General features: G+C 42.4%; 1 protein-coding gene across 2 annotated transcripts in view; it reads right to left on the bottom strand.

The window, feature by feature from the left end:
• Positions 1-652: 652 nt before the first annotated feature.
• IRAG1 (inositol 1,4,5-triphosphate receptor associated 1) overlaps positions 653-20,742 on the bottom strand; it is a 1,278,759-nt gene continuing 1,258,669 nt past the window's right edge. For both annotated transcript variants that reach the window (XM_069623652.1, XM_069623653.1), the window contains one exon: positions 653-9,886. In XM_069623652.1, coding sequence (XP_069479753.1) covers positions 9,646-9,886 — 241 coding nt within the window. In that variant the 3' untranslated portion in view covers positions 653-9,645. The remainder of the gene's footprint in view (positions 9,887-20,742) is intronic.

The following is a 20,742-nucleotide window of genomic DNA, read 5'->3' as shown; positions in this document are numbered from 1 at the left end:
AGCAGTGGAACTGCACCAATGTCATGCAGACTGACTTGAGCAGGGTGCCGGCATGGGCAGCACGAGCACGCAATATTGCCACCATCAAACTCATTGCTAATCATGAATTTCAATATCTAGCACTGCCCTGTCAGCCTGGGTTATCAAGTTCATGAATCATAATGTGCCAGACCAGGATGGAGGAAGGCTGCACTGTTCTTGCTGGTTGCTTGTGTCTACGACTGTCTCACAGTTTTAAAAAAGTGACCAAAACACCACATTATAATCAAACTGAGTCTCAGACAATAAGTGTCGGGACTCAGAAATATGTGCAGGGCTGAGACCTGGCAAACACCCCCACAAATGAAGCACTTGGAGCGCCACAGAACGCATGCCATTGACCGACACACAAGTATATACTGTTTGTTACCTTCTAAAACAGGTTCTCTTCACTCTGACAACTCCTTCCTGCTAGACAACACTAGCATCTAAGTAAACATTAGCCCACATACATTAGAAGAGATTGGATTAGGGTCATCCATTATAATTGAATGAATCCTGTCATGTACACTATTTATCATGATTTCTAAAGGAAATCTGGCTGAAGAAAAATAGATCAATATTATTTAGGGTTCTGATACAAAATATCACACGCAGGAAATAAACACAAACATCATTTGGAAACATTTTATTACTTCTGCTCAAGTATGTGTCCATATACAGTACAATATTAGCACACATTGTGCAAAGTTTGACACTGTCAAAAAATAATATTTTGCTTCCAAAAATGGTGATTGCTATTTTGTTATCCTAAAAACTCAGTGCTGTGCTAGGAACATTACAAACAATACATTCACTGTGTGGCTGGGTAAAGCAGGGCAATAAATATTGCACATCAAGAGAGGTTAAAACAGGACATTATCATTTCAATCATGATCTTTAGTAGGAAAGGCAATCTACGCACAGTGTAAGTCATTCTTGATGATCAGGAACATTGCACAAATAACCTAAGAGAATAATATTTAAGAACCAATTCTGATGTTTCAACACAGATAATCACACTGGAAAATGTATGTATTTGATCTAAAACAAAGTTGACTATTGTGTTAATGCACTCCAAAAACTGGTACAGTTGTTTTGGTGATCCGAGAAGAAAATAGTGATTACAATGAGTGTGCAGGATTTTGTCTATGGTTGCTAATGATCAGGGGTGTTGCTAGGTCTGGGAAAGATCTGGGGCAGCAACCAAAAGAGACTGGGCTATACCCCACTCAGCCGTCATGCCTTCCACCGTCCGCTCACGCTTGGCTTTTGACAGATAGTTGTTGTTTTTGCACATTGTGTGACTGCAGCTTCATCTGTTCGTCCAGTGCTGTCAGTGCCTCTGGTTTTCCCAGGCTGGCAGGATGGGTGTTAGCTTCCAGCAGCTGACACATCCTCCCCAGGCTTTGAGTCAAGCACAGGAGCAATCAAGGGCCGGAAAGCCGCCTCTCCTGGGCCTGCCCTCGAAGAAGTCCTCACTATGCATCTACAGAACTCACCGCAGGGATGTCTAGAGAACAGACTCCGGCCTGCATCCTTCCTCTGTTAGGGAAGCCACAGTGTTTGTCATAATCACTATGTGGCCCGTTCACAAAGGGAAGATTGTCAGCACATGGCATTACGTCTACATTACACCTGCATGTGTGTCAATATTAGGAAATTACAAAGAAAGTGACTCACGCCTGAATCTCGAACACTCTGCCAATCAGGTGCAAGGTAGCGGGTGCAAATCTGAGAGGCTTATGGGTACGTCCCCATTTGCTTCAGTGCACATCGCTGAGACTCCAGTTTGCAAACTGTACATTACAAATGTGTAGTGTTAAGGAAAAAGGGTATTGAAAGCAGAATTTTGTGGTTCACCTAATAATTGTTTATTTGTGTAGCGCTTATACACAAGTGAAGTGCTTCAAGGTGGGAAGGGAGCAAGGGGATACAGTTGTCATTCTTAGGCCTTGAAGTTTCCGAATGATCTTATAAAAAAGTAACTAGCATACGAGGCCTGACAGCATTTCTCGTAGTGCAAGTGCATGAAGTGTTTCAGGCTCAACCAAACTAGGGAGGGGAGACACAGGGGGGTGGGGGGGAGTAGGACAGAACTTACTACTCAATCCTTAAATAATGTTTACACAAATTAGGCCACTTCCCACACTGCCGTTTCAAAACCTGTTGTGAATGGAAGACCTTTATACACTCACTGCACCATATACACTCACACCACTATGTTGAATATAAAAATACACGTGCATGACCCTTCCTGCACTTTTGTGAAAGCACCGCTAACTTACAAATGTGTAGGTGTCCGATATTAGCATTTCCCCCACCTTTAAGTCCTCCCTACCCCCCTGAACCTTCTCTGGGAATGTCCACTTACGAAGGTCTGGTAGTACATGTGTGCATAATGTTCACAAATATGCACACTTGCGCCCATAAGCACATTAAGCTGCAGCATGCATGCGCTGCCTTTTTCAGGCGTAACCTGCATTTACGCCTGGAGAAACCTCTGTGAGTTATTTCGAATGAATCTGCAGACGTTGGGCGGCCATCACCTCTTCATCAGACATAGCATACTTTGGCACACACAACAGCATTTCATTCGTGCGGGCAAATCGATAACCGCATGCACCATTTGTTTGTTTCCATTTTGTCCCACTCACTGCCCCTTTCCCTAACACTAACTACAGATCATGGGAGTAATCCTAGAACGGTACGACGAGACACACCCTCGCGCTAGGCTTGTTTGAGACTGGGGTGCAAGGCAAAAGGATACCATCAAAGCACCCGTTGTGGGCTTGTGATGACATCCATTAGCAAAGAAGGGACGCAGTGTGACCCCCAAGGCACCTGTTGGGACCTGATCTCTGGATCTAGACTGGCACTGGTATATCTTGGATACCATGCTTCAGGGTTAGTCGCGGGCGGCTTGCTGATAACCGCATGCTCCCACTCAAGCAACTTCCCAGGAAGGGACTAGATCTCTCAAAGCAGAGCAACAATCTGCTGGTCTTCAGACCTGAAACGGGGGTGGGAAAATAGAGCAATTTACACGCATTCTTAGAGTGATACTGCCAACAACAAACATTTCTCACATACTCATAATTATATATTCTTTTGAGGAAAATCAGTATTATTTATTCAGCTTTGTGGTACTTGATCTTAAGGTCTGACAACTTCACTGAGAACACTGCTTACACCTAAGACATTTAAAGGATTATGAATCATATTTGTGCATCAAACGTTTTTGACGGTATCACATACTTTCATCATATAGCTTCCCATAGCTGAGAGGAATAGCTGTCAATGGAAAGCCCGAACAGCAGTGAGAATAAATAAAGAATCGTACAAAACAGTGAAAATTGACCACAACAATGTTATGTAGATCTTTTCTGCGTGTTCTCTTGCAGCTGTCAGAAGATGTTTAATAGGATGTCTAACAAATTAACTTGATGATGGTTCTATGACGCAGGGGTCTGCCACCTTTGGCTCTCCAGATGTTTTGGACTACAAATACCATCAGTCTTAGTCAGCATAGTCAACGGTGAGGGATCATGGGAGTCATGGTCCAAAACATCTGGCGAGCCGCACGTTGCAGACCCCTGCTCTATGTTGTGCTGCTAGTTTTACCAAGGCAAGGACTAGGTCTTATCTTTATTAGTCTGTTCTTTTCCAGGAGCACTTAACTAGTGAGATGGCAGAGAAGGCAATAGCGTTAAATGGAATGCAGCATTGTACAGCCAGCCAATCAATGGAATGCTTGGCTGGCATGAGATGTTGGGCTGGTGTGCCTGAAACCATTGTAAATGTTGCAGAGCATATTTAGGGAAATCCAGTTATACGCTGTTTGCAACATTAGCAATGGAAGCACTGCCTCAAAGCGTGGCAGAAATGTTAGGAGTGTGTAAGAAAGTTCTTAGTAGTACTGTGGATGAAACAAAAACTGTTTTAACAGCTTTTGCAACTTCAGGTATAACGGTCATATTATCATCCCTATATGTACCCAAGATTGTATTCCCCTTGACTTGGGACGGGCGTGTGCCCATGTGGCCAGACCATATCCAAGGTGACCAGATAGAGAATGAGTTTCCACTGGAAGATTTTGGTTTTGTTGGCGTTCAATTTCAAATAGTGAGGGTCCATCCAGTGATGGGGAGCTTCTAGACGTTTTGTGAAACTATGTACTCGAGGTGGCGAGAAGGGAAGCATTGTGAAGTAAACCAGCGAGTCATCAGCAAAGTTGCATACAAAGATTCCAAAGAAGTGGATCAAGATGTTCAGAGGAGATATATACATTTTAAACAGCAGACAAATTGCACATTTCTTCTTTTGACTTGCAAGGAGGTAATGAGACCTTTTGTTGGTTAGATAGAAAAGAGTATAAGGCATCCAATGTCCTTGAAAATGACTTTCGATGGTCAAGTCATCCATATGTGTTTTCCACCATGTAAAGACATATGATCAGCCCAATGCTACCAGTGCCCCCACTCTGTTAAGGTCGACCTCCATACTGATGTCATACAGAATAGCTGTAATTGTGGACTCCTCTGTGTTCATGTAGTGGGCAAAACCAAGTCTGATTATGATGCTGAATTTAATGACTATCAACATAGGCTTGGAGATGTTAGACATCGATTTGGCTGGATAAGGGCTGTTGGAAAAAGGGATACAATTGGCCAGATGTTTTGGATCTGTTCGAGGTACTATTAGGAGGAGATGACTTAAGCACGTTGGAAGGCATCAGGGACCAAGCTGCTGTTTATGGAGGTGTTAGTCCTCTGTGTACCCCAGCAACAGGGGGCAGGATGGTCAGTTCTTTATAGACCCGAGAAGGGAAGCTATATGCTGGGGTCCTCAACATTTACTAGTGTTCCCCAAGACAGAATGTTGCTCTTTATTGAGTAGTTGGAAACCGTCCAGGCTAACTACAGTATGTTTCTCCTAGAGATATTGAAGGATTCACAGTGAAATCCTCTTAAATTGTTCTAATTATCTCTGTATAAAAAGTCTGTCTTGTCGCAGGAAAGCTGTGTCGGAATCACCTGTTATTGATGCTAATGAAAATCGTAGTCCTTCGGTCATGTGGTAGAACATTTTGAGGAGAGCCTGCGTTTGCAGTACCTTCTGGATAGTATTGTCTTTTTGCCTTGACTATCATATTTCTGCATTGTCTAGTGAATTTCATAAAAGATAGCTTATCTTGCTGACAATAACTTTCTCGCCAACTACACTCTAAAGGCTTGCTTATGTTTTTTCCGCTCTGCCAGCTCTGGTGCGAACTATCTTTGTAAGGGTATTTCTTTACTACTGCTCTTACCGGTTGTTGGAATTTGCCATCTAGCCATGAAGTTATCCATTCGTTGAGATGGGGCTATTGTCTATTAATATTGGATTAAGAATCACTGCTGTAAATTTCACCACTTCGAAATTCTTTTAGGTTCTGCCTTGAAAGATTTTTCCAGTGTCAGAAAAGTCTGCTGTTTAGCTTAATTTGCTTTGTGCTTAGAGACTAGCGCCTCTCTAGCAAACAGAATGAAAAACTCGTCTGGAGGGATAAAGGAATCTTGACTGTCAGTTTTCCAAGGAACATTGGGTACATGGTATATCCAGCCTGGTGTGTCAGGACGTTCACCTGTTGAAAGACCACGAAAGCTTTCATCAAACTGTTTAGCTACATCATTGTCCACCTCCACCAGACAAATATTTAGGTTGACAAATATGGTTGACTTCTTTAGTTCCATAGATTGTGTGGTCGGAAAAGTCAGCCAATCACTTTACAATTCACCACCCACCCTAGGGTGTAAGTACAGGAGACAATCATTATTTATTGGATATTTGCGAGGGGGGAAAGATGCAGTAACATAGATTCATATCTGGTAGGTGGATTTTCTGTAACATTTTTATAATGATTGATTCTTTAATTATTATTGCTAATTCACCTCCTCATGCAGTAACTCGATTCATTACTTGTTATTGTATTTTACATATTTATAATGCACAAACCTAACTCCAGGGGATCAACGGAGCGCAGCATATTAAAAAAATACAAAAACACTGACATATACATAAATGCAAAACCCTCACTGAAAAACATTATGGTATGAGTCCTCATCCTCTTTCCTCATACACCATCTTTATTAAAAGGACTGAAAAGTAAATTTTGCAAAACATATTATTCTAAACCTAAATACTGCATAAAAACCAGGGCTTCGGTGTTTTTCTAAAAGCCAATGATGTCAGTGATAGACGCATGGAACCTGGAAATCAGTGCCACAATATGGGTACACAATGCAAGACACGCAGGGGATTTCTAGTCTAGGCAGTCCATGCTACTAGTACTTGTATTCCCTCCTGATACTTGTAGCTTTTCTGCCAAATAGCATGGAATTCCCCAATGCATTAATTTATAAAGAAGGTAGCCAATTTTGAAGACAATAAGAACCTCTAATGGCAGTCAATGTAGAAATCCCAAAATTGGAGTTACTGGATCAAATTTCGGTTTTCCATTTATGAGCTGGTTTGCCATTTGAAGCACCATTCTTAAGGGTGCCACTGTACACTTTTCACACCCATCAAAAAGGTATGGTCAGGAAAGGTTTAATTTTTTTTTAAATAACTGAAGTTGAAAATAAGCAGTTTTTGCCTTTCTCTCCTCATGAGAATTCAAATGAAGTGCAGGGTCTAGGAAATAGCGCACAGATTAACACCTCCTGATTGGATAGGTTGAAAGGAACTTGGTTGCATTACACTAAGCCATTCTTGAACTGCCTCTTTATTTCCTGCAGAGACCAAGAACAACTCTACCATGGTCATCATTTTGTGATTTGGTGGAAAAATTGTTCTGATGGTAGTCTGCCAGTAATGAAAATGTCTGCTACAAACGTGACATTAAACTCCTGAGTCACAATAAGATTACATTATTAAAAATAATATTTTCATCCCACCTAGGTGGGTGACCTGCAGGCTTGAACTGGCCTTTAGGGCAACAGGGCAATGCCCGAACCCAAAACACCAGTGTGAGACCGTTTTTAGCTCAAACTGGGCACTTTTTGGGGCAATGTGGCCAGTTTGATGAATTAATCCACTATGCAGATAGTAGTTTTGACAATTGTTGCTGAATAAATAGTCTTTAAATAGCACAATTTGCATTCCATTTGATAAAAAAATTCCCCCTTGGGTACTATTCAAACAGTCTGTCACAAAATGAATGAATTGCCTTTTGCAACAGTGAGCCACTTTTTCATTGGTGCCCGAGGCCATTTTATGCCCCAGTGTGACCCTGATGATCTGGATATTGTAGTGTACATGCCAGGGACATTAGAGTATTGTTTCATCTTAAGGACATTTAGATCAGTAAGAGTTTTTGACTGGTTAGTTGTAAGGGTTCATCTTGGGCACCAGATTTTAGGGAGATCACAAGTAGAGTGGTTCATGTGCTGTATGTAGATTTGAGCGGGGCATTGAGACTTGGGCTCAAGAATGGGTTCAGACGGGCGTGTGGTTCACCTTCTCAGCATGCCTGACTTTGTGGATGCCACATAAAGCGCCAAGTAGCATCCCTCAAGTAAACAGTGACAACAAACTAGCTGTTGCCACCAGGGAAGGCAGCAAAAACAATAGGTGCCCACAGCTTTACATGGCAAAAGCCACTATCCCTATGCTGAGCAGGAAATCAAAGCACAAAGCAAACATTCTCAATTTAAAGCAGGTACACTCAATCTCTAATTATTGGTGGGCTTTAGCATTTTCACTGAGAGAATGAAGCAGCAAACACAAGGTAGGTTATTGACATGAATGTCACATGAGGAGGGAGCTAAGGGGTTCGGCTAAGTAGACAGTGACAACAAACCACACCACTCTGGATTCCTTAATATAAAGGTCTTATATCACTTGAACAAGGCGAAAAACCGAGAATGGTGATCAGATCAAGGAACTAAAGGGCAAAATCACCTTTCACCAACTGCTACTTTGAAGAGTACAGTTTTTTTAACATCTTCACAAATTTGGGGTGGGGCTCTACTTCCTGGAGCAAGGTGGGTAGTTAATTACAACACTTGGTGCCCTGACTAGCCAATATCCATCCTCCAGCGTTTCTTTTCTTGCTTTTGGGGTTAAGGAAAAGTGTTCCTGGGCAGATTAGAGGCTGCAGGCATCTTTATGCCTGACAAACCTTTCTTACCATTGACCAAGGAGGCCCTATGATATGATATGATATGATAGGTTATTTATAACGCGTTTAATACCCAGAGGTTTCTAAGCGTGGACCCGGGATCAAACCTGTGTTGCCCCGTGTCGTTTTGCTTCCAAGGCGAGCACATTGCCCCAGAGCTATCCTCCCGAAACTATGGGAAACCAAAGACCTTAAGTGCATCCGATTAGGCCCACAAGAGCCAGTGGAATTAAAGTACTGCCCAGCAGACCATACAATGCTTAGGAAGCCTGCAGGCAGCCCGGCTGCTTTATTTAGGCATCACTGCAAGTGCCTGACTGCATTTACTGAAAAACCTGTTTCGAGGATTGGAGTAAAAACGTCACAAGAGAACATCAGAGCTCCGATTAGTGCATAGATTCCATGTATCAAGAAACAGAACCTATGGAAAAGAGTTTCCAGGTTCTAATTTACAAACTCTCTGTTATTTAACCCACTGAGTGCCAAGTTGCTGTCACTTACATTCAGGTGTAAATACCCTCAGGTAGTCATGCACAGTGCAAGCCCCCCTTCTGCATCCAGTTGGGCAATTAACTAGGCATCAACAGCATACTTCCAGATTGACTGATCACATTACCTAACCAATTGACCTATACATGAGGAGGGGGGAAGAGCGGGAAAGAGCGACCAACCCTCAGGCACTCTGCAGTTAAGCAGGAACATTGAGGAAAGATGCTGAAGGTTTGACTTGACTTGTTGGAAAGCAAACATTCCATCTGCTTTATTCAAGTAGATCCCAAAGCAATACCCATGGCCATCCTGGCTACAGAAAAGTCCCAAAACACAGAATCGGATGACATGCTGAGTGGCTCACTCTTCCACTTGCCCAATAGTGATGAGTGATGGATCCTGCTAACAAACAACATGGAGTAAGACACTAGATAATCATTGGTCCACATAAAATGAACCCCATAATACAAATTTGTTAAAGACGCAAATGTGACAGAGAGTTGAAATATTTGATTTAAGTAGTACAAATATTCCTGGAATGATTTTTTTGTATAGTATAACATTTGTTATAATGATGATAGAAATATAACCTCATTTCCAAAGTATGTCTCACTTGAATGAAAAGCTGATAAATTAACTTCACCCTGGTTTACAGGCTGATGGAATGTTACAGTACTTTAAGTGGTTTAAGGTGCCAATATGCTAATTACCTAACATCAGTTTATCAGAAAGCAGTTAGAACCCCTTCACCTTGGTATACTTTAGATTTGAATAACATGTTGCATGCACTGTGTGACAGCCGGACAGCCATTTTTGTTGGCCGCTATGTAAGATACTTGGATGACCACTGTAAGAACCAATGGCATTTGTAGTTTAGATATGTCTCCAAGAAGGTTGCAATGACGTGTGCGGCTCTCATGCTGGGATTTTTGGGTTTGGGTGCTGGCAGATTTGACAGATTGTTATGTGATTTCCTACTCAGTGCACTGCTTCTGCGTGAGTCCTGAGGTCCACCAGGAATCTTTCTGTCCCGCTGAACATGTCTCTTTTCCTTGAGGTTCCTCCGGGGATTCAGAGCAGCAGGTGTATGAGTTATAAATGCTCATCACAAAAGCAAACAGGATGATCGCGGCTGCCACAAGTGAAAGGACATTCCAGTGTTTCATTAGTTTGGGATATAGTTTATACAAATAATCAATGTATTCTTCCAATTTGCTGAAAAAGAAAAAAACATAAAAAGGTTAACTATTTGAAATAACTTGCATTTATTACCAACATTTATTAACTGGACATATTAGGATGGTACACATGATCAATACTAGTCACAACCGACCATGCAAACCCTTTTTATAATGAGCAGCAATTAACTGATTCCAGAAACGCTTCTAATGCCATCAATAGACGATAAACCCCCGCCCGCTTAAGAATCAATGTAGCTTCAATGCACCAGTAATGTAGGCAAATTAATGACTGACAAATGCCAAAAGGTGATCAGTAGATAAGATGAGGTCTCACATTTCATAAACAATTAGAATATTCTAAGGACTATCATAAAAAGGACATCAAATGTACAGGGATAGGTGGGAATCTCCATGTATCATTTATTTTAACTTAAAATATAATTTCTTAAGGGAAATTACGGTTAACGACTAATATAATTCATAATTTATGGTTATCATCACAACTTCCATGCTACTGTAATATATTCTATTTATTTATTACAAATTCTTATAAACGCGCCACATGCCCGAAAGCCTCAGAGCGCGCACACATAACAGACAAACAAAGCGGAGGCAATTCAAGGTACCATCTTCTATTGAATAATAGGATTAAAAATGAAATTTCATATTGAAATAGCAAGTGATGTGTATTGTAAAGTCAAGAAAAAGCAAAAATGAAATTCACCTGTCACTCTTTTCTAAGAAAAACATGCTGAGTAAATTAAACAGAGGCAAATAGAAGCATGGCCTGCTGTAATGGGATTAGTCCGATTTTTGAATGTATTATTATATATGTAAAAACACACACACACACACATAATTTTAAAGTGGACTCTTATACATTCCTGCCAGCCCAAACGTTTTCATATGAGAAAATGTGTAAATTAAATAAGTTATGACACAAAAGAGGCCCAGGGTGAGGAGGCCTGCCGGAAAATCTCCAGAGTTCCTGTTAGGTAAGATTTGCACAGAACTGTTAAATCTTCCTTTCCTGGTTCAACCCCAGATCTTTTTGCTTTACTAGTGGGATATTATTCATTAATACCTTAGTGAGTGGGAACCTTTTTTCACACTCACATAATCTTTAACTCTTTTTATGGGTGTCATTTTTAAGACTCTCCACAGTGTATTTTTAAAGTTATCATATTTAACAACTTATTGGCAATAAATGCCTGTTGTTGCTGGGTTGCCCTAGGGGCTCGCCTTTTAACTTTCTTGTGCTAACCTTGAATGAACTACAGTTCCCAAGGATAGAAAGGATCTTTGGATCCCTTTTACATTTTGTTAAGTGAAACCAGTACACCCCACCTTATGTGGAGTGCTGGGGAGATACAATGTATCCCCTTTCACACTAAAACTGTAACAATTCTGTTACAGTGACGCACTAACATTCAAAGGCTGGTGGCAGTGATACCTTGTATTAATTTGGTGCACCTTTACTGCGGGCTGTGTTCACAGCTGCAGTAAAGGGACCTAAGGGTGTCCATTTGAGCAAAATGGCCCTGTCTTCTTTTTTTGCCATTTTAGTGTTTCTTGTCGTTTCTTGTTCTTTCACTTGACATCCAGGGTGGGAAATTCCTTTATGTGATTTCTGTCTTCGGTGGGAGTCCCCTGGACTCCCCGCCCAGGCTCCAGTCTGTCTGTGAGAGCAGGAAGTGAGGGAGGTGTCCAAAACTCCCGAGCTCTTTGTCTTACGCCTTGCTTGAATGGGGACAAATCCCAGTGGGGGGCTGGCTGTCCTGATCGGTCAACCAGACCGCCCCTTCTTGTAAAATGTGGGGAGAGAATGCAGAGGTTGTGCTGTAATTCCTGATAAATACTGTGAACCTGGAAGCTGAAGATATGTCGACCACTGGAACTTAAAAGGAAGAGGATGACAAAGGAAAAGCGGCAGAAATGATTTCCAGTGATCGGCGAGCCTGGTGTGTAACCGGAGCCTGCTGCAGCCATTCCTTCCAATCGACCTGGCGTCTCTGAAAACCAGACCAACTAGACTCAAGGAGACCTGCATTTTGAGCCATGCCACGCATTTCTGCGACCTTACATTGTTGCAGTACCCCAATACCCTGGGACCTCCAGCCATCGTACGGTGCACGGTTTTCCAAATTCTGAATCTCGCTAAAACTTCGTGGGCATCCTGGTGGATGTCCAAAAACACAATTCGATTCTGAAAAGTCCCCTCAGCAGAGTGCTGGACCTTTGTAATGACGAGAATTCAACCGCGATATTCTGTCTTCTTCTGTGCTCCTTGAAAAGGCGCCAAACCCGCAGAACCACATTCAGCCATGAGGGAAACCTTGCCTAGAGCCTTCTTCATCGATCCCTGCTGTAAAGTCCCTTCTGAGGTCTTGTTTTCAGTCTCCACAACAAGGAATCCACTGACCAGGTATTTGGCTGGCGACCCTGAAGTTTTCCTGCTGCAAAATCTTCTTCAATGCTGACATACTATGTTGGCTTGGGTATGTACTTACCTTAAGCCTGTTAGGATTTCTGTGTAGCTATATGGTGTTTTCTGTGATTGGGAGGTCCCTCGTCCAGTACACCCAGTCCCACTGCTAGAATCCTGCTAGGGTGTCTTCTGCGAAGCACCTGGACCCTCTTCTAACTCTAAAGTACAGTACTTACCTGTTTGCCCAGTTTTTCTAAGGAAACTCTAACTTTTGCTAGTAAAGAACCTATTCTGACACAGCCTGTAGGTCACTAGTCCTAGTGACCCCCCTTCTGCCACTGAGGACACTCATGCTCCAAGAATAAGGGAATGACTGTCAAGGGATTGGGACTTCTGCCTAGAAATAAAAAAAAAGTGTTTTACAAGTTACTTACTCTCCTGTGATTAGGTTGTGCCTCTTCCCAAAAGCAAAGTGTTGGTATCACCAGATTAATCCCCTTCTGGGTCTTGCTTCCCCTGACTTGCTGCTAGCCTGTCCTTAATAGGTCTGCATTAGGTTGTTGCCTACCTAGAATAACTATTCAGTAAAGTGTAACATTGGGTTTTACTTTCCCCCTCCATCGTGAGGTTAAACAAAGTATGTGGGGTTTACTTACCTTGTGTTAGCTGTGTGTCATCCAAAATAAGTTACAAGAGTTACTGCTTACCTGAATCTGGGGTTCCCTGATTTCAAAAGCACCTGCAATTGTATATTACATCCATAGGTTTTACTCACCTAGTATAACTGTGTGTTATGACAAAAGTAGTTATAGGTTTTTTTTACTGCACCTAGAATAAGTGTTTCACTATTCACCAAAAGTATATTGTTCAGGTAACTGATTAAATGATTTATGTGATTTGTACTGATAATTATTATACAACTGGTAGGGTTTACTGCCCTTGCATTATTGAATCTAATTGTAAAAAGTAACCATTGGTTTTTACTCCCCAAGAACAGGCTTGACCTATACTGAATGTGTATGAAAAGATTTTGACTTCCCTAGAACTACTGTTAGGCATTTCAAATAAGGTCTATACTTGGGTCTGTGTACTTTAAAGTATAGTGTTGTGTTTTTATAATTGTGATTTCATATAATGTGTTAGTACTTACTTACCCCCTCGATTTATCCGGGCCTACTTGTATTTAAATAAATCCTTTATTTTTACATACATAGTGTTTCAGTGTTTCTTTGGATCATTTGTATAACCATTTCACTTGTACTGATTCTACAGCCCTCTCTCCCGCCTGAGATAAGCCTGGGTGCTCTGTCTACACTACCATGAACTCAGGTAGTACAGCCTTATACTAAGAGTGGAATCTTGTACGGCCTCATTTGAATGGTTTTACTAAGCCCTTAGTTGGACTTCAGAAAAACTGACCTAACAGTTCCCTATGAGCCAGTCCACCCCTGTTGACAGTGCATATTTGAACTTGAACTACAGTTTTGTAAAATGTCTATGATGTAGGTTTCTTTCTTTCTGAAATAGGGATTATGAAGCACTGAGCCAACCTTCAGAGGTTCCATTCTATCATTAAATGGGGAGATGTTCTAACCAGCCTGGGATTGTGAAAGGCCATTTGAGCGTGGGGCAGTCAGAGTGACATTCCACAGGCTATGTTATCAACCTTAAAAGTACGAAAGGAGGTGTCAGGACAGTTCATATGTACCTGGCCTACTCAGTTCTATCGACCTTTCACAGCACTGGCTCCTGATGAAATCTCCACATTTAGTTGTACCCACATCAAAGGTACTCTTTTATTGACTTTATAAGGATGTAAGGCTGTGCATGGTCTTCTTTACCTATGGAGTATGCACCTTTTAGTGGAATTAACTTGTGTGAAATCTCCCCATTAATGGTTCACGAGAAAGATGAAACACTGAGTCGGATATGCCACATAAACAATGATGTACTATCTGTGTGGAAGTGAACATCCATGAGCCCTAAAATCACCAGGGTTCAGTGGCTTTCGATCTTTGCCTCAAATGATTGCCATTTGCTGACAAAAACAGAGCAAGGCAAAAGTGGGGTGCAGTCGAGAAGCTGCATGCACTTTTCAAATGCACTAATGTAAGTGGGCCTCCATTGTAATGCAATGTTATCTAAGGCAGCAGGTTTCCTAAGCTGGCAACCGTCCCTATCATTGATTTTTCAAGACGTTTTGAGTAATTCTATCATATAAAGAAAGTTCCTGCACAATCTGTAAGATTTCCTTTAGCATTTAGGTCATTGCATTAAAAAAACGGGGTACTCTTTTATAAGAAGAGTGCAGGTCAGGTGTGAAGCTGAGGGGCAGAAGTGAAGGGGTAAGGCCATAGGTGGGAAGGTGTCAGGGATAAAAAGAAAGGTGAGGCAGTTTATAGGTTTGTAACAATGCCTAATTGTCTTCCTTCAACATTGATTTGGAGTTTCTTCGGTTGCTACTCTCAGGTGTAGCGGAATGTTTCCCATCTAACTTCTCTGAGCCAATATTTTTGCACTTGGATGTGTGGAGGTAATGAGGGCATGAGGAGTAGCGTGAGCCGGAGAGCTATCGTCCATCGCTGAAAGGGTCACTCCCGAGGTAAGTACTGTGAGGGGTCAGAAATGAGAGATGGACACAAAGTTGGAGGGTTCTTAACAATTGCCACATTTATTCAAGCAAAAGGGGTGGGATGAAGGTCTATCTGTCCCTATATTAATGAGAATGACCTTACCTATTGTGAGAAACCAGAAGGTGTCTCACTCGCTAGTCCTCGAGGATCTGTCATCCAGGTGGCCAGGGCACAACCATCGCTTTTGGATCCAGTTCCTGGGGGTGGACCAGTGCGGGAGGATCACCTGGGTGAGGCATCTTCGGGATGTGGGAGTGGGACACCTGATGGCAAGACTTGGTATCCCCGTCCCTGTAACACCTTTACCCCATCCTACCTGGTAGGATATTTAGGAACTCTATCCCCCATTACCTTCATGAACACTTTCACACGGACAGCCCGCTCTGGGAGAAAACAGACTCACACTCGATCATTGTACCTTACATGACCCATTACTATGGTCTGGCAAAGTCAGGCAATTATTGGCAATAACTGAAACCTGAGTTCCATTAAACTTCCCCACACGTATAAAAGGCACGTGAGAGCACCCTCTGAGCGAGGCAAAGCACACACAGGAACAGTGTTTTCCTGACTGCAGCTGAATGAGGGAAGAAAGACATCAAACCAAGAAAGGTGCGCAAGGATGAAGATACCCTTGACCTTTCCGGCGAGAAACAGTTGCTTTCCAGAATCCTTCAGATTAAAACACATAAGGCCAGGAAATCAGACTGAAGAATCCTGTATTGTGTGTCAGAGATTCCTGGGGCCCTCCTGCATGGCTCACCGAGTCGGGGAGGAACAGCAGCCTCTGTGGTACCGTCCTTGCCTCCAAGATCAAAGCAGCACGAGAGAGATCAACACAGCCGGTGAGCTGGGGAGACCGATGCAAGACTGGTCTGTGTTGAAGTCAAGGTTGCAATAGGAAACACTGTATAAATAACGCAAGACGAAGATCGGTAACGCGTGTGATGAAAGACGCGAGGAAAGCTTAATTGCTAATGGAAGTTTGAACATTTATGGCTAAAGATACAATACCAGTGAGAGAGTGGTCCGGCACCACATAGGTGCTCAATTGAATGTCTCTGTATGGTATCCCGACAAGAAGTGGCCAAAACGAGAGTAGAAGATTGATGAGAACATTGTGTGAAGTGAATCGAAGTGGTCCTGCGACGGGTTAAGCAAAACCCATCGCATATTCAAAAGTCTTCGTTTTTTATATCAAGAGTAAATGTAGAAAGTGACATTACATGGTCCGAGCCAGAACGAGGGAGACCATATGTGAATATTGTGCTAAAGGGATTGAAGCCCAAACGAGACAGATCCATGGCTCGAGCCCAAATCAGGGAGACCTATTATAAACATTGTGGTAAAAAAGGGGTCTAACTTGAAGGAGGGAGACCCATGATGAACATTGGAAGCGAGAACTTGTGCATTTCAAAATCCTGATAAGAAAGGAACTTTGGTGCTTGCTTGTTACGACAGGCCATCTGCAGTAAGAGACTATTATTTGAAAGGAGGCTTTGGCAGGAGTCCCTGATACCCATGCTTTGAACTGTATCCTTATGGCAGAGAAGCCATAGTGTGTGCAAAGCTGTAACGTGGCACCTTACCCTGTGCTGAAAACGTGTGGAAGGGAAGCCAACTGCTCAACTATCCTGACATATTATTTCTTGAACACTTTCTTTTTACATACACTATTGTCCCACACCATTTTATATTTAGAAGGAATGATTGGCAATAGGTTTATTAGTACAGGCCCTTTTATTTTGACAGAGGCTCAATTCGGACTGCATTATTAATTTTTGATGGTCGTAGCTTGCTCCGATCCTTAGATTTAGGTTTAGATAGGCGTTCAACCAACCCATTGAAGTTCAATAAACACCCTTGAACTGTGATCACTTGTGTCTGTCTTCACTGTTTGATATCATGCCTTCCTTACATTATTAAACCAAAATTAAGTAAGTTGACCCTGTGTCCAAATTGTATCTGACCCTCACACTAACAAATACCAAAATGTGCAACGTAAATGTCTTGGGTTCCAAAAGAAAGAATGTGAAAGTTCAAATAGGCAATTCCAACAAAGCAACCTTTATATTCATGAGTTAGCTCCCTTCCCCTAAACCAATTCAGGAAGTCTGTCAGTAATATTGTATTGCAATGATGTTCTATCCAAATAAATAAACTCACATTTCTATTTCATAAAGTGTCTTCTTTAGCAAAGCAAAATGTCTCATCCATAGAATACTGTTGTCAGAGTAGCAAAACACTTATCTTCTCCACAGAATACTTTTCTTAGACTGGCAAAACCAAATGTGTCCTTAATAGAACACTTTTCTCAGGATGGCAAAACCAAATGTCTCTTTCATAGAACACAGTTTAAAATTATAATCTTTCTCCTTTATACAATTGGCCTTTTCCTGATATATTCTCCTGCCAGGAATTTCTCAACTTCTTTAACTGAACAACTCTTGATATCCTGTTTACTCTCCTGCCAGGAATCTCTCTTTTTTACTACTGAAACTCTAGATATCCTGGTTTAGTCTTGTGCCAAGAATATCACTTTCCAGAAAGGGTCATTGCCTTATTAGGTATTTCTGCAAACTTACTTCCACTTTAGGTTATGTGATGAATCCTGCAGAGCCACACTGATCCCCAGCCTAAAGTCTCCTTCCATGTGGCCAGGGGAAGGCAGTCACTATCTGATCCTGACCCTGTGGGTGGCACTATGAGGGAGAATAACATTGGAGGAGATGGCTGTCGGGGTGAAATGGTGACTCCCTTAGGAGAGACACAAACTTCCTCTTCTTATGAGGATGAAGATCCTTTAATTCCCAAATATCTAATGGCATGCTGTCACTATAAAAGTCCCTCCTATGATAAAACCCAAAGAACATTCTATGAAAAATCACCTAAACAGAATACATTTTATACCTTGGAAAATCATGAATCAAATGTGACATACTCTAATTATCAGAATGTTGTCTTAGAATTTCTAACCCTAATGTTTGTTTGTTTGTTTATTTTATTTATATAGTGCGCCTGACCCATGGGTATCTGGGCGCTAGTAGATAAGAACATGGTTACAATTGACAGTCCTTTAGACAAGTACAGAGGTTACTTAATACATGTTACAGTCATTTTAGAAAGTGCAGAGGTCACTTAATATAGATCATACAGGATAGTACATGAATGCGGAGGTCACTTAATACAGATCATGCAGGATAGTACAGAGGGCATAGGATAAAGGATATATGGCATTAAGTTCAATACGTAAGGTATCGCAAGCATAGGTACAGTCATCCATGATCAATAGGGGTATATATGGAGATAGGGTTAGTTTTTATTAAGTAGCCAGGTGATGGCACAACTTCTGAATTTTCAGGATAGTTTTTATGTCCTGTGGGAGTGTGTTCCATAGTTGGATGGCCAGTACAGGGAAGCTGGAGCCGCTTGCTCCTTTGAGGTTGTATCTAGGTACCAATAGGCAGGAAGTGTTAGAGGATCTTGTGGTACGGGTGGATAATCTTAGGGTGAATTTGTCAGTGAGATAGTGTGGGCCTCGGTGGTTCAATGCTTTATGGGTGAGGCAGAGAGTTTTCAAGTTGATTTTACCTTGTATGGAGAGTCATTTGCAGAGTTTCTAGTTGCTCTCTTCTTGGTATGTTTAGGGCGGCTCTGAGAGCATTATTTTGCAGTATCTGTAGTTTGGTCAGAATCGACTTGTTGGCGCCTAAGTAGAGACCATTGCAGTAGTCCAGTTGGGATTGTATAAGTGCTCTGTTGTGTTATGTGAATTTGTATAGCGCAGTGTACGCCAAAAGGCATCTTGGCGCTAGGGGGTAGAAGGCGAGAAGAGATTACAGAAGAGCTAGTAGAGAAGAGTCTTCAGTGCAAGTCTGAAGGCCAGATGATTGGCAGTGGAACAGAGAGCCCAAGGAAGTAAGTTCCATGCTTTAGCTGCAGCCACCGAAAAGGCACGGCCTCCCATTTGAGTGTGCTTAACACGGGGAACCAGAAGGAGTAGCACGGATTGGGAGCGCAGAGGACGGTTAGGCACATAATGAGTAAACCTCTGCTGCAAGTATTCAGCTCCCACCTTGTAGAAGGCTTGGTGAACAAAACACATAGATTTGAACTGGATCCGTTGTTCAATGGGCAGCCAGTGTAGCTGACGAAGGAGGGGGGCCATATGCGAGCGTGCTGGTGGGCGCAATGTTGCGTGAGCAGCAGCGTTCGGGAGCATTTAGATGCGATTGAGCAGGTAGTTTGGTTGGCCGAGGTACAGGGAGTTACAGTAATCCACTGTACTAAGGACCAGTGCTCCAACCACTGGGGCATGAAACTAGCCAGGGATGAAAGGAAGGACTTTTCTTAATGTCTGCAATTTAAAATGGCCAGCTTTGCAGATGGTGCCCACTTGTTCAGTCATCATTAAAGAAGAGGGGCACTTAACACCCAGGTTTCTCACCGTAGGCGATGGGAGAGAGAAGGGGCCAAGAGACGTGGGCCAGAAGTCCGGGGTCCAGTAATTGAGGGGGGTATTGGTCCCTACCACCAGGACCTCTGTTTTGCTACCATTAAGCTTAAGGGAGTTGGAAGCCATCCACGCACCTAAATCTTCAAGTCAATGCTCTAGCTAGTAAAAGACAACTATTGGGTGACAGAAGGGGTCTGCACGCCCTGATCAACTTGCCTGTGTAGGCGGTAGCTGAAGCAGTCATATTTACGTGTTAGGTTAGTTTGGAATTTGCATCGAGGTAAAAACCTAAAATTTTTACATCTTTGGCAATGGGTATGTTGTTCCCATCTATGCAAATGCTGGTATAGTTTGGGCTGAGTTTCTGTAGGTTGGTATGTGATCCGACCAGGAGAATCTCGGTCTTATCATCATTCAGGCAGAGGCCGTGGAGGGCCAGCCATTCCTGAAAGATGCTGTAGATTTCATTGATCTGGGATACATCTGTGTCGTAGGTGCCTGATAGGGGTAGGAGTATCTGGGTGTCGTCTGTGTAATTGGTGTAGGTGACAACCAGATGGTCCAGTTTATCAAATAGGAGCTTTGTAAAGATATTATGCAAAGTAGACGAGACCCATGAGACTTGTGACACGCCGGAGGTGATGGGAATCGGGTCAGCTGCTGCGTGGGTGAGAAGACACGCATGGTCCTGTTATTAAGGAATGATTGAATACATGTGATAGCTGAGCTTGAAAAGTGAGCTGCCGATGCTAGGTGGTCACAAAGTACCTTGTGGTCGACCAGGTCGAAGGCCGCCGACAAGTCAAGGAGGAGTAAGATGCCCACTCTGCCTTTATCCTTTAGTTCGTCAATCTGGCTTTTGAAGTCAACAAGGGTCGTTTCCGTTCCATGTTGCAGTCTATAGCCAGATTGTCATGATCCAAGTAGTTTGTTGTGATCGGTCTGTAGTTTGTAGGTATAGATGGATCTAACGTTTGTTTCTTGAGTAATGGGAGCACCCATGATTCCTTTAGGTTGCATGGTACAGAGTTGCTAGGGAATGATGAATTGATTAATTTGGTGATAAAAGGGGCCATATCCCTGGCCGCGTCTTTTATGATCTGTGCTGGGCAACTGTCACCCTTGCAGTTAGAGGGTTTCAATGAGGCTATACTTTTTTGTACCTCTGGCACTGATAAATTGGTGAATTTAAAGACTGAATTAAGGTTTATTGGAGCGGGCGAAGTCAGACTGATTTGGTTACCAGTGATTACCAATGAAATCTAGGCAAACCTTTCCCAGCATAACCGTCTAAAACAAGTTACCACCTATGAGGGACAAACAATATCAAAGTCAATCGGCTAGAAGAGTCTGCAGGGAGCCAGGACAGCCAA

Source organism: Ambystoma mexicanum, chromosome 11 (assembly GCF_040938575.1).
Source record: "Ambystoma mexicanum isolate Mex_15411 chromosome 11, UKY_AmexF1_1, whole genome shotgun sequence".
Taxonomy (NCBI): domain Eukaryota; kingdom Metazoa; phylum Chordata; class Amphibia; order Caudata; family Ambystomatidae; genus Ambystoma; species Ambystoma mexicanum.
This window is presented reverse-complemented; position numbering and strand designations above follow the sequence as displayed.